This window comes from Dendrobates tinctorius, unplaced genomic scaffold (genome assembly GCF_039654945.1).
Source record: "Dendrobates tinctorius isolate UK_male_01 unplaced genomic scaffold, ASM3965494v1 ptg000155l, whole genome shotgun sequence".
In the NCBI taxonomy this organism is placed as follows: domain Eukaryota; kingdom Metazoa; phylum Chordata; class Amphibia; order Anura; family Dendrobatidae; genus Dendrobates; species Dendrobates tinctorius.
Window position 1 is genome coordinate 12,687,431 of NW_027361822.1, and position 15,070 is coordinate 12,702,500.

A 15,070-nucleotide genomic window follows, 5' to 3' on the forward strand; every position below is an offset into this window, starting at 1 on the left:
GCGGGCAAGGAGAAACGGCTTTTAAAGTATACAGCTCTGGCAAAAATGAAGAGACCACTTTCAAATGTTCAGTTTGTCTGATTTTTCTCTTTTAGTCTATAAACTTCTGACAACATGTCTCCAAATTTCCAAGCAATATATTTTGTATTTTTTTTCTGACAAAGAAAAACGATCAAAATTAAAAAACAAACAAACAATCAGTGCTTTCAGACCTCAAATAATGCAAAGAAAAAAAGTTCACAATCATCTAGAAACAAGAATACTAGTGTTTTAACTCAGGAAGAGTTCAGAAATAAATATTTTGTGGAATAACCATGATTTTCAATCACAGCTTACATGAGTCTTGGCATGCTTTCCTCCAGTCTTTCACACTGCTTCTTGTGCAAAAATTTAAGCAGTTCTTCTTTGTTTGATGGCTTGTGACTATCTTCCTTAGGATTACAATCCAGAGGTTTTCAATGGGGTTCAGGTCTGGAGAATGGGCTGCCCATGACAGGGTTTTGATGTGGTGGTCTCTTAATTTTTGCCAGAGCTGTATTTTTATCTGAAACAACGTGGTGTTTCAGAGTTTAAGCATAGCTAGCTGAGATCAAACAGCCAGTGCCCGATGCATCCTGCACACAAATTGGGCAGCATGTATCAGCGGACATGTTTACTTTAACGATATATTTGTCATAGACAAATTATTTCCCACATTCAGGCCAACAAGACTGATTGTCCAGTTAAAACATTTTCCTCATTCAAGGTATAATTGTCCTTACCTATTGTGTGACTTCTCAGATGTGCAGTAAGATTTGATTTCTGTTTAAAACATTTCCCACATTCTAAACAAGAAAATGGCTTCTCCCCTGTGTGAATTTTCTCATGTGCAAGAAGACTTGATTTCTGGCTGAAACATTTCCCACATTCAGAACATGAAAATGGCTTCTCCCCTGTGTGACTTATCTGATGTCTAACAACATGTGATTTCTGGTTAAAATATTTTCCACATACTGGACATGAATATGGTTTCTCCCCTGTGTGACTTCGTCGATGTCTAACCAGATGAAATTTCTGGCTAAAGCATTTCCCACACTCAGAACATAAATAAGGTTTCTCCCCTGTGTGAGTTCTCTGATGTTTAACAAGATCAGATTTCTGAGTGCAACATTTCCCACATTCAGAACATGAATATGGCTTCTCCCCTGTGTGAGTTTTGTGATGGTCAATGAGAACTGTTTTTCGAGTGAAAAATTTCCCACATTCTAAACATGAAAAAGGATCCTCCACTGTGTAAGAAGATGGTTCAATATTGTTTCTGAATTTGATATTTTGATTTTGCTTAACAGTCTGTGATGAATCCGAAGATAAGAGCTTTTGAAAAGGATCAGATGATAGATCTTTGCTGTAAAGGGCTAGAGGTGTATCTGAGATAATGGCATCTTCTTCATAAGTAAATGTTGTGATACCACATTCTTCTGTTTTAAAATCTATAGGAATCAGATGTTGCTCTGAGCTTCTGATATAGTCATCTGCCAAGAAAAAAATAAAGTTATTACATTTCATTTATTTTTTTAAATCTAACATTAAAATTACTGTATATTGATATTTTATTACATTTGCATACATGTATACATACATTTTACATACAAATTGCATTTCTCAAAATTAATTTTTTTTAAATTAAAGTTGCTATGCACTTTAGAGATGAGAATCTGGCCATGTCTGTAATTACAGCTACCATTAATAATATGGTGGCAGCGCGATATTTTAAAGGTTTTGTCCACTATTTTCTACAACTCCTTAAATGTTGTAGCCCCCCCAAATATAATAATTTAAAAAAGTAATACCCCCTGCACTAGCACCATTCCATTGAAGTCGGTGGCTGGTCGCCCAGCAGTTGCATAACATTGTTATGAAATGTCAGTACTGCAGCCATTTTGTGGCCGCTAGTGATGAGCGCTCGTCCACATCACTAGTTTTCAGAGAGTCCAGTATTTCAACTAATGTTATTTGTGGATTTTTCTTTGCATCACAGTTTTCCTGGCAGTTGTGGACTAAATATTTGTTGGTCTACCTGACCATGGTTTTGTTTTTACAGGGCCCTTGATTTTCCATTTGTTAATCACAGTTTGAACACTGCTGACTGGCATTATCAATTCCTTGGATATCTCTTTGTATCATTTTCCTGTTTTACTCAGTTCAACTACCTTTAGGGTCCCGTTTCACATAGCGACGCACCAGCAATCCCAACAACGATATGACCTGGTAAGGATCGCTGGTGAGTCGTTACATGGTGCCTAGTAAGCTGCCAAACCGGCAGATCTCTTCAACGACGCAGCAATGATACAGCGATCCGTGTAATGACCTCGGCGGTCATTGGTACCTTGTCACACAGCAGCTTTTCTGACTCACGCCTGCGTCCCTGAGTTCTGCTTCGCCAACGGGGGTCGATCGTCGGCGTCAAACACAGGGATGCATGCTGGCCAGCGGAACGCCAACGATCAAAAAATGGCCCAGGACATTTGAGCACGATCAGTGATATCCAGCGGGGGGGATGGTCGCTGCTATGTGTCATACATAGCGAGATCGCTGGCGAGGTCGCTGTTGCGTCACAAAATCGGTGACATTTTAGCGATCTCGCTAGCGATGTCGTTATGTGAGACGTGGCCTTTACCCATAGATCCGTTGACAACGCTTTTACTGAATGAAAGATGCAAGAATCTGTCTGGATCCCAGAAACTCACTCAGCTTTTTGTACACAAGCAAACAGGTCACAGGTGAGAATAATACCTTTAGTAGCCATTCAAACCTATTTGTGTCAACTTCAGGACAAAATCACCAGGGTATGTGAACTTTTGATCAGGGTCATTTGGATGTTTTGGGTTGTCATTATGATTTAAAAATAGAAGACACAGTAGTTTGACAATAAATGGCTTCACCCAACCACTGTAGAAAAAGGTTTGGTGTTATCATTCATATTCTCTGAAAAAAAAAAGGCCAAGAAAGCAAAAAATAAAAGTTTAAGGAAACTCACGCAAACACGGGGAGAACATACAAACTCCTTGGAGATGTTGTCTTTGGTGGGATTTGAACCCAGAACCCCAGTGCTGCATGTCTACATTATGTAGGCATTGTTTTTCAAACATCCTTTTTTTATTTGGTTAGAATGTTAGAAGAATCAAAAAGTTAGTATCAATTTTTTATTTTCCAATTTATCTTGTAATGTGCATGGACGCATTTTGAAGTTTGCACTTAAACTAGCTCTTTAAAGTGGTCAACAAAATTGGGAAATTATATAATGATGGATCCAAAGAGTAACTCAAAAAAAATACAAATTTCATAACTAAAACCTTATTTTGCAACCAAACTTTTTGAGGTGTTAGAGGCCTAGGACCACATGAATGGATGATGATAATCGGGTTACGTAAGCCAGGTCTACTGAAATGTTTTTAATGTAACTAACACAGTTTGTAAAATATTTTTGAATTGGTAAATGATTCTGATGTTTGCAAATAAATAATATTAAAGAAACAGACCAAAAAAAACTAGTTTTACTACAAGTCAGTTGTCATTTCTATTACCTGGTGATGTGAGGGGCTGGGAAACCTCCATCATGACGTCCTTGTACAGATCTTTGTGTGCTTCTAAATACTCCCACTCCTCCATGGAGAAATAGATGGCGACATCTTGACACCTTATAGGAACCTGACACATACAATGATATCGTCATCACCCCGATACCTCCATAGCGCTACTGTATAATGTCCCAGCATTCCCAGCAGTGTCACCTCTCCAGTCAGCAACTCAATCATCTTGTAGGTGAGTTCTAGGATCTTTTGATCTTCATTGACCTCGTATATCAGGGGGTGAGGTGGAGGCCCCATGATTGGGCTCAGGGGTCTTCCCCATCCCTCAGACACAGGGGCCTGACAGCGCTCACTAGAGGTCTTCTTCACTACTGCATAATCCTGGTTATGGAGAGACACATTAATAAATCTCCCTACAGACATTTCCAGAGTCCTCACCTCTCCAGTTCTGTCCATCTGTTATTCCCATAGATAAGAATGATGTAATGTGACGTCATCAGAATCTCTCACCTCTCCAGTAAGCCGGAAGAGGATTTCTAGTGTGAGGTGTAATATCCTCTCTCCCATCTTGTCCCGGTCCCTATCCATCCTTCACTGGTCAATCAGGAAAATCCTTGTATGTCCAAGATCTCCACTGAGAGGATCCAATATTGTAGGAACCTGAATCGGAAGAAGATGAGCCGATGTAACATTATAAAGAATCGCAGGAAATAATAATTACAGGAGATAATAAGGGGAAATATACAGTATGTTGAGATGTAACATGTAGGTGTTATAGTCTCTCTATTTTTCTATTGACAGGAATACTACTTCAGTGCTGGTGAACTTACATCTCTTATACCCGCGGCGTGTGCTGCGTTCACTGAAATTTCGATTTCTTCAGTAATAATTATCAGTCAGCATTACTAACACCAGAATAGTACAACTACTGAATTTATGCCACTTTTCAGCATAAATTATGGGGAATCGGTTGTCTCTCCCCCTAGGCAAAACCGCTTGAGGTTAGTGCATAAGAGCAACATTTTTGAATGCTGGGAGAACTTTTACATCTTTTGTTTAAATCAGATACATTTTTATTTAACCAAATTTAAGGTACAAAACAATAGAACAAAAATCGCAATGAAAACATTAACAATGGTCATTAGTTTCAGAAATTCCCTCCCTCCTTTCCCCTCCCCCATTACATGCAAGAGCAGGAAATAATGCATGGTGTAACCTAAGTTCAAGGTCATCTTCTCTCCACCCAAGGTATTCACAGTGTGTCAAATGTTCTTATGCTTTTTCTCTTAACGTAAATATCTTTTTCCATATTCACAATATAGTCAGACTGTCTGAAAAATTCCCTCAGTGTCGGCGGATCTTCATTTATCCAGTATCTGGCGATCAGGAACTTTTCCATCTTTGTTATGCCAGAAAATTGGTGCAGTAGAAATAATAAATTCTCACTAATATATTTAGAGTTATTTTTGGGAACTTCAAAAGTTGCTTTTAACAAATTTATGTCACAGTATAAAAGAAATGTAACGATAGTGTCACATCAATCTTAATGTACATTGTTTCATACAATATTCTGGTCTAAGATTCCAATCTACACCTCCAAGGTAAGTGTCCTCGTTACCAGGAATAATGCTACAGACATTTCATGAGAGAATATTGGTGTTTTATAACTACTGCAGCCGAAATTAGGAAAAAAAATTGTTTCTCAGTTCAATGAAGTATAAATAAATGAATTCCCTATAAATCTATATTTATGTGCAAAACAATAGCAGTCTAACATCACTAATTAATCATTAATTATCATTTATTACTGCTTTTGGCACAAAAGCTCATACAACATGGGAAAAAATTAATTACTAGGAGAGTAATGGGAAACCAACAGAAGTAACAGTCATGACATTCATGCTGCTAATTGGGTGTAATTGACTTATTTAATGAAAGGGGGGTGTTCTAATTAATAGCAGTGCATAAATTAATGTGGTCATTCATTCTGTGAAGAAACAGGTCTCAATCATGGCCCTTATTTAAAGAAGGAGTGCAGCAAAAGTATCTGCTGGTTTCCCCCCGTGGTCAGTGAGTAAAATGGGTTGTTTCAGACATTGTACCGAAGGAGAAAGAACTTTGATCAAGAAGTTGGAGAAGGGAGAAAGATATAAGAGCAGAAAATAATTGGCTGCTTATCTAAAAAGATTTCCAATGCTAAAAAATGGCAAACAAAATCCGAAACACGTAGGAAAAGAAATACTACCATCCGCATAGATCATAGAATCACAAGACTGGCAAAGAAGCATCCAATAATCAGCTCTAGTTAGATCCAAGAAGATCTTCAGTTCTTCGGATCTTCAATGAGTCCTGCAACCATCAGAGGACGCCTACGTGAAGCCAAGCTATTTTCAAGAAACGCTCGTAAAGTACAATTGCTGAAAAAAAGACGTGTTGAAAAGGTTACAGTTTGCCAAAGAACACACTGACTGACCTAAAGAGAAGTGGTGCAAGATTCTATGGACACATGAGAGCAAGATTGCTCTTATTGGGTGTAAAGGCCACAAATAGTTTGTGAGACCACCAATAAACACTGAATTCAGGACACTGTGAAGATTCTAAAACATGGAGGTGCAAGCATAATGGTTTGGGGATGTTTCTCATATTATGGAGTTGGGTTCATTTATTGCATATGAGGCACCATGGACCAGTTTGAATGTATCAAAATACTGGAGGAGGTCGTGTTGTCTTATGCTGAGGAAGAAATGCCCGTAAAATGGGTGATACAGCAGGACAACGACCCCAAACACATCAGCAAGTGGGGAATATCCCGGCTCCAGACCAACAAGAGTGACGTTATGAAGTGGCCGCCCAATCTCCAGATCTCAATCCGATAGAGAATTTGTGGAGAGACATCAAAAATGCTGCTTTTGATATGAAACCTAAAAATGCAAAAGAACTGTGGAACGTATCGCAGTCAGCGTGAGCTGGAATATCTGTTCACAGGTGTCAGATGTTACTGCCTCCATGCCACACAGATGTAAAGCAGTTATCAGAGCGCCCTCCCCCGTATACATGAGCCCAGCCAGCGCTCTATTACTGTCCATATACACATGGCAGAGCTGGGGGCGCCATCTCTGGGAATGTAGGGGTTACTGCCCCCTGTGCAGCCCAGTAATGGGGAATCTCCAGCACCTACCTCCACCTGCAGGGGGCGCTATCTCCGGGAATGGAGGGGTTACTGCCCCCTGTGCAGCCCAGTAATGGGGAATCTCCAGCACCTACCTCCACCTGCAGGGGGCGCTATCTCCAGGAATGGAGGGGTTACTGCCCCCTGTGCAGCCCAGTAATGAGGAATCTCCAGCACCTACCTCCACCTGCAGATCTGCACACCACATATATGGCTGCTCTGTGCGCACAGGACCTGGGATGAGGTCACAGGAGGGGAGGAGTCAGGGGTCACATGATAAGGGGCCCCAGCCACAGAATTCTGCCGGGAAGGTTCTGAGTGGAGTTGGAAAATCTGCAATTTGTAGGCCATAGTGATGAGCGAGTATGCTCGTTCGGGTTTTCCCGAGCATGCTCGGGTGGTCTCCGAGTATTTGGAAGTGCTCGGAGATTTAATTTCTATTGCCACAGGTGCATGATTTGCGGCTACTTGACAGCATGAATACATGTGGGAATTCTCTAACAAACAGGCATTCCCCACATGTATTCAGGCTGTCAAGTAGCCGCAGAGCATGCAGCTGTGGCAATAGAAAATAAATCTCCGAGCAGCTTCAAATACTCGGAGACCACCCGAGCATGCTCGGGAAAACCCGAACGAGCATACTCGCTCATCACTAGTAGGCCATTCTTAAGTGGGAGATTTACAGTGTAGGAGATCAGTGACTTCTCTGATCAATGTCTGTGAGGCCGTGGTTGCTACTGCTCAAAAAGTTGATCGTCAACAAATTAATCTTTCACATTCATGACAGTTCAGACACTTTATTACATTTTCATTTTCCCCATTATGCTAAAATTATCTAACTTTTTCATTTATAATGCTTACTCTATCCTCATTACAGCACATCCCCACAAAAGATTATTTGCACAAATACGCTACTCACAAAAAGTTAGGGATATTTGTCTTGCGGGCCAAATTTTAAGATAAACCCAAAATGCACTCTAACCTCTTCAGGTGAGCTTAGTTTGACTTTCTCTAAACTTTTGAACGTCAATGTCCAACTGTTCAATTTTTCAATACTTGTTGCACAACTTGCTGTTCTCTTACAAGGATCTTAATGGCAAAATTCACAACAGGTGTTTAATCCATGAATCAGCCAATACATTTTGGGGTTGAATTAGTATTAAACAATGCTCCAAATCATGCTGTTCACATTTGGACATCACAAGACCAAGACAACACCTAACAATTAATCAACAGTTCCTTGCCATTGTGAGGCTTCAAGCAGGGTGTGCTCAGAAAGAAGTGGCCACAGAGCTTAGAGTGTCACAGAGCCATCAGCACGTTGTAGCAGATACAGAGAGACTGGAAGAGTCACAGAAAGGCAGAGAAGTGGACGTCCTTTGGCCTCATACCAGGCTGATGACCGCTTCCTTGTGAACAATGCCCTTCGGAACCGGATGGATGATGAATGCAACACAACTCCCGACACATTTAAGGGAGATGAAAGGCACTCAAGTGTCACTTCAGACCATTCAAAACAGTTTACACCAGCATGGTCTGCGTGCTAGATGACCTACAAGGGTACCTAACCACACCATTAGGCACATAAAAAACTGCATACACATTAACTTACTTTTCTCAGTTCAGATTTGTTTTTTATTCATTTCATTCTGCATTCAGTGCATATAGGGGTGTGACCGCCCTCTTTCTGAGCTGGGAAAGCCATCCAGTCTGGCCTAAGCTGTTACTAGTGGTTCAGCCGCTCGACCCTTATTCACATTCACGCCACTTGGCAAGTGAAAAGGTTTTAAATACTAGAGTAGGGACTGTCCCACAAGGGTTGCCGTGACGTGGCGGGATGGCTTGTACATTATTTTGATCAAAATTATGTTTACTAAATACCCTTATTATTAATATTACCTTTATGCATTATTTGCAGTATATTTTTTACTTTTTAGTTCAGGATATTTGTGTTTTTTGCTTTTTGTTTTCTCACATAAAAAACTGGAGTCTGAACTGAGAAAGTAAGTTAATGTGTATGCACAATGTAAGTGCATATTAGCACATGACCATTAACTAGAGAAAACAAAAAGCAAAAAACACAAATATCCTAAACTAAAAGTAAAAAATAAACCGCAAATAATGCATAGAAGTAATAATAATAATAATAAGGGTATTTAGTAAACATAATTTTGATCAAAATAATGTACAAGCCATCCCGCCAAGTCACGGCAACCCTTGTGGGACAGTCCTATTCTAGTATTTAAAACCTTTTCACTTGCCAAGTGACGTGAATGTGAACAAGGATCGAGCGACTGAACCACTAGTAAAAGCTTAGGCCAGACTGGATGGCTTTCCCAGCTCAGAAAGAGGGCGGTCACACCCATATATGCACTGAATACACAATGAAATGAATAAAAAACAAATCTGAACTGAGAAAAGTAAGTTAATGTGTATGCACAATGTAAGTGCATATTAAGGGGGGCGTGGCCTGCATGCAGACCAGAGAGGCCACATAACTCACAGGCTCCTGCTTCTCCGGAGTGAAACCGGCTAATAACAGCACTCTATATTACCTCTCCTCCTCCCTGTGCACAGTAACGGTTCCTGGAAGGTCCTGGGCACATGATGACCCTAGGGAGAGTGCAGAAACGCAGTTCCCCGCCGAAGCTCCTGGACTTCTTCCCCCAAGGACAGACTGCACATGCTGCAGGTAAAATGGCTGCGGCTTCCCCCTCAGCTTCCTCCCGCTCTTCGGGTGGCATCTGAGACTCACAACAACCTTGTCTCCTATTACTAAAGGAGACATGAGGGACTTTCTGGCCTCCATCTGTGCTTCCCTAAAGGAAGACATGCAGTCCATGCTGCAGGAGATTAGAGGGGAAGTCTCGTCCCTGGGGGAGAGAATTGCTCATGTTGAGAGCAAGATGACTGAATATGCCAAGACTATAAATGCTCTAATGGATGACAACGAAGCTTTGAGGGAGGATATGGCTGTGGCCCAGGATAAGATGTATGATCTAGAAGATAGATCACTGAGGAATCATGTGCGTGTCAGGGACATTCCAGATAAGGAGCTGGCTGACTTTTTGCTTAAATTCATGCAAACTGTACTTCCAACCTTGCTCCCCAGAGATTTCCTGATTTACAGGATACATAGGCTCCCCAAACCCCGGCATGTGGACCCAGTCTTGCCCAGAGACACTTTGGCGCGCGTTCACTTCTATACTACCAAAGACGCCTTCATGCAGAGGATGAGGAATCCCCCTGAGCTCCCTGCTGAATACCAAGGCTTACAGGTGTTCCCAGACTTATCAGCGTCCACGCTGCCAAAGAGGTGAGAATACGCTCCTGTTTGTAAAGCACTACGTGATGTTCATATGTGGCGCCCCTGAGGCTCAGTCGCCACATAGGTACTGCACCTTCTCCTAAGGTGTGGTGCCCCACCATCCAGGTAAGTTGGAGGCTCCTGACCACGCTCCAACACTCACACCCCACACAATAGAGTAGTTCAGCACAACCACATTGCGGCTCTTTGCTTAGAGAGAGGCAGAGCACCTTTGGTGGTTCCCTGCTTGGAACACTAGACGTGCTGGGAGGTGGGTGGAGTTCAGAATATATATATGAGTGGGATGGTTTAGGATGAGAGGTCAGTCTGACAGGAGGTCAGTGAGGAAGGAAGCCACTCGGGAGGAGTAGGGATCCCTGGAAGAAGGAGTGCTGCTGCTGCCTCAGTGACCTGAGCCAGCTGGCATGGGAAAGGAAAGGAAAGAAGGAGAAGGACGTTGACCTGAAGCCTGAGCTTCCATAGAAGGGAAAGGACAAGTACGGAACGTAGGAATAAAAGGGAACACAGAGGACGTGGGTTAGAGGAAGAACCCTGCCTAGAAGTTCTAAGCGCAAGGTCGGGACCCGGTCCCCGAGGTTGTACGAACGCTAATGGTTCTGCAGCAGACACCAGTGGAGTAGTGGGCTGTAAATGCACTACTCCCATCTAAGACTTGAGCGCACGACAGCAATACAGATAGAGAGCCGGGACTTAGGAGTAGAGAGTCCCCGAAGCAGGCTACAGCTGTCTGCCGTGCAAGTAGAGTTCTTGGGAACATCTGTCAGGAGATCTTCACAATTAAAGGCGCTATAGAGGAGACGTTCAGGAAAGGCACATAAGTTGGCGGAGTGTGGAAGGGAGCTTTCCATCTTGCCTGGAGGTTGACTGAGGGCACTACAGACTGTGAGTAAAGCTTTGGAACTACATGCCCTGGTGTCCTCCATTCCTTCCTGCGTCCGTCCGCCTGACACTGCTACATCCTGTGCGCCAGACACTACATCACCTAAGTGTCTCCACATCTACACTGCCCTGGGACAACAGCCCTGCCTGTGGAGGGCTATACCATCATTGCTGCACCACACCATCTGTCCCGGAGGATCTGCATGCAGTATTGGCTTAACACCTCCCTTGCCGAACACCACAGGTGGCGTCACAAACTATTCATTTAACTATATTTCACCATTCACATCTTCCTATTACTTGGGCGCCCAGGGCCACAGTCCGGGTCACCGCTGCTGTGACATGTCCCACTGACACCGGCCCGGTACTGAGTACCCCACAGCCCTGGGCGGGCGACCCACATATCCGATGCAAATTTGGATTTAATCCAGTCAGGCTGATAATATCCTATGAAGGTCGTGATGTGGTCTGCCAATCTCCCAAACAGGCTGAGAACATGCTAACCGATTGGAAGATTTCCTTTGCTTCACGCCAGAACCCGATGGGAAAGAAAATTGTTCAGGACTGGATTCAAACTTGAAGAGGAGGATGAGATGCTGTCCGGATGCAGGACTCTGCTGTGAGGGTGCTACGGATTTTGTAACCTATTTCCCTTTTTCCACCTTTTTTCTTTTTGCTTCAGCACCCCGTCCAAGATAACTCTTGGTTATTTTCCATCTTTTTGGGAGTGAACCTTGGGACTGCCCTGAGCTGGCATTTACCTGTGGTCTAGGACTGACCACTCAGGCGTTTCACTGCCTGACTAGCCTGGCCTTTGGAGTCTGAACTGAGAAAGTAAGTTAATGTGTATGCACAATGTGTGGCGCCCCCAGGAGTATGGCCGCCACAGTGGCTTTGCTTCCTCCAGGGAGGGTAATGCCTGGCTTGAAAGCAGTGAAGGGTCTCTCTCGCAGTTAACCTATACAGTACATGTGGATCTGCATGCAGTGTCGGCTTAACATCTCACTTGCCGAACACCACAGGTGGCGTCACAAACTATTCCACCATTCAAACTTCCCCTTTTAATTGGGCGCCCAGGGCCACGAACCAGGTCACTGCTGCTGTGACACATCCCGCCGACACCGGCCCGGTATCGAGTACCCCACAGCCCTGGGAGGGCGACCCAAATGTAAGTGCATATTAACACATGACCATTAACCAGAGAAAACAAAAAGCAAAAAACACAAATATCCTGAACTAAAAAGTAAAAAATAAACTGCAAATATGCATAAAGTTAATAATAATAAGGGTATTTAGTAAACATAATTTTGATCAAAATAATGTACAAGCCATCCCGCCACGTCACGGCAATCCTTGTGGGACAATCCTACTTTAGTATTTGTGTTTTTTGCTTTTTGTTTTCTACCATTAGGCACATGCATCATCGTTTTGTATGGGCCAGGGAGCATCTATACTGGACAAGAGACCAGTGGGCTTTAGTGCTGTTCACTGATGAAAGTCGATTCACGCTGAGCAGAAATGATGGCCGCCAACAATGTTGAAGTTGTCAAGTAGAGCTCTATGCATCAGCCACTATAGCCACCAGACAAGCTTCTGGTTTGGTAGTGGTGTTACAGTGTGGGCAAGTATGTCTAGTCAATACAGAACTGCTCTACAGTACAGTACAAGGAGAAGTCACTTGTCATTACAAATTCCTCTGTAAACATAATTAGGAGGTGGTTCAGCGAAAGACATTTGGAATTCTCCTAAATCACTAAGGATTACCCCGATATGATATGTGCAGCGTCGGACTGGAAAACCTTGGGCCCACCAGAGAAAATCATTCTTGGGGCCCACTATGTAGCTGCATAGAGTTAAATACCAGACCACCAATTATGCGGTAAAACACGCTAATATCTGGGTATAATATAAGGTTGTACATGTCTTAATTATGTAGCAGGAGTTGGGGTAGCCCCCTCATAGAATATAAAGCAGCCCCCTCACATAGTATAATGCAGCCATCTCATAGAATATAATGCAGCCATCTCATAGAATATAATACTGCCCCCCTCATAGGGAATAATGCATCCCCTCATAGGGTATAATGCACCCCCTCATAGGGTATAATGCACCCCCTCATAGGGTATAATGCTGCCCCCCTCATAGGGTATAATACTGCCCCCCTCATAGGGTATAATGCTGCCTCCTCATAGGGTATAATACTGCCCCCCTCATAGGGAATAATGCACCCCCTCATAGGGTATAATGCTGCCCCCTCATAGGGTATAATACTGCCCCCCTCATAGGGTATAATACTGCCCCCCTCATAGGGAATAATGCACCCCCTCATAGGGTATAATACTGCCCCCCTCATAGGGTATAATGCTGCCCCCTCATAGGGTATAATGCTGCCTCCTCATAGGGAATAATGCTGCCCTCCTCATAGGGTATAATGCTGCCTCCTCATAGGGTATAATGCTGCCCTCCTCATAGGGTATAATGCTGCCCCCCTCATAGGGTATAATACTGCCCCCCTCATAGGGTATAATGCTGCCCCCCTCATAGGGTATAATGCTGCCTCCTCATAGGGAATAATGCTGCCCTCCTCATAGGGTATAATGCTGCCTCCTCATAGGGAATAATGCACCCCCTCATAGGGTATAATGCTGCCTCCTCATAGGGAATAATGCTGCCCTCCTCATAGGGTATAATGCTGCCTCCTCATAGGGTATAATGCTGCCCTCCTCATAGGGTATAATGCTGCCCCCCTCATAGGGTATAATACTGCCCCCCTCATAGGGTATAATGCTGCCCCCCTCATAGGGTATAATGCTGCCTCCTCATAGGGAATAATGCTGCCCTCCTCATAGGGTATAATGCTGCTTCCTCATAGGGTATAATGCTGCCCCCTCATAGGGAATAATGCACCCCCTCATAGGGTATAATGCTATATAGATATATAGATATAGAGTTAGATAGATATAGATAGAAAGATAGATGTAGAAATAGATAGATATAGAGATAGATAGTAGATAATGGATAGAAAGTAGATAATGGATAGATATAGATAGAAAGATTCATAGAGATAGATAGAGATAGATATAAAGATAGATATAGAAAGAAATATAGATAGATAGATAGATAGATAGGTAGATAGATATAGAGATAGATAGAAAATAGATAATGGATAGATAGATAGATATAGATAGATAGCTATAAATAGAAAGATATAGAGATAGATAGATAGATATATAGATAGATATAGATAATAGATAGAGATAGATAATAGATAGAGATATACAGATATAATAATAATAATAATATAGACATATATAGATAGATATAGAGATAAATATATATAGATAAATGGCTATAAATAAAAATAGATAGATATATATAGAGATAGATAGATATAGAGATAATAGATATAGAGATATATAGAGATAGATATAGAGATAATAGATATAGAGATAGATAGATAGATATAGAGATAGATATAGAGACAGATAGATATAGAAAGATAGATATAGAGATAGATATAGAGATAATAGCTAGATATAGAGATATGTATAGAGATAGATAGATAGATATAGAGTTAGAAAGATAGATATAGAGATAGATAGAGATAGCTAGATAGATAGATGGATAGATAGATATAGATAATAGAGATAATAGATAGATATACACTCACTGGCCACTTTATTAGGTACACCATGCTAGTAACGGGTTGGACCCCCTTTTGCCTTCAGAACTGCCTCAATTCTTCGTGGCAGAGATTCAACAAGGTGCTGGAAGCATTCCTCAGAGATTTTGGACCATATTGACATGATGGCATCACACAGTTGGCGCAGATTTGTCGGCTGCACATCCCTGATGCGAATCTCCCATTCCACCACATCCCAAAGATGCTCTATTGGATTGAGATCTGGTGACTGAGGAGGCCATTTGAGTACAGTGAACTCATTGTCATGTTCAAGAAACCAATCTGAGATGATTCGAGCTTTATGACATGGCGCATTATCCTGCTGAAAGTAGCCATCAGATGTTGGGTACATTGTGGTCATAAAGGGATGGACATGGTCAGCAACAATACTCAGGTAGGCTGTGGCGTTGCAACGATGCTCAATTGGTACCAAGGGGCCCAAA

At 42.3% G+C, this 15,070-nt stretch overlaps 1 protein-coding gene across 1 annotated transcript in view; it reads right to left on the reverse strand.

The window, feature by feature from the left end:
• The window catches only part of LOC141051175 (uncharacterized), a 223,470-nt gene that overhangs the window by 49,998 nt on the left and 158,402 nt on the right, over nucleotides 1-15,070 (reverse strand). Inside the window, 6 exon segments of the mRNA XM_073548040.1 lie at nucleotides 762-1,511; nucleotides 3,564-3,687; nucleotides 3,771-3,950; nucleotides 4,080-4,229; nucleotides 6,920-6,946; nucleotides 7,721-7,827. Coding sequence (XP_073404141.1) covers nucleotides 762-1,511; nucleotides 3,564-3,687; nucleotides 3,771-3,950; nucleotides 4,080-4,229; nucleotides 6,920-6,946; nucleotides 7,721-7,827 — 1,338 coding nt within the window.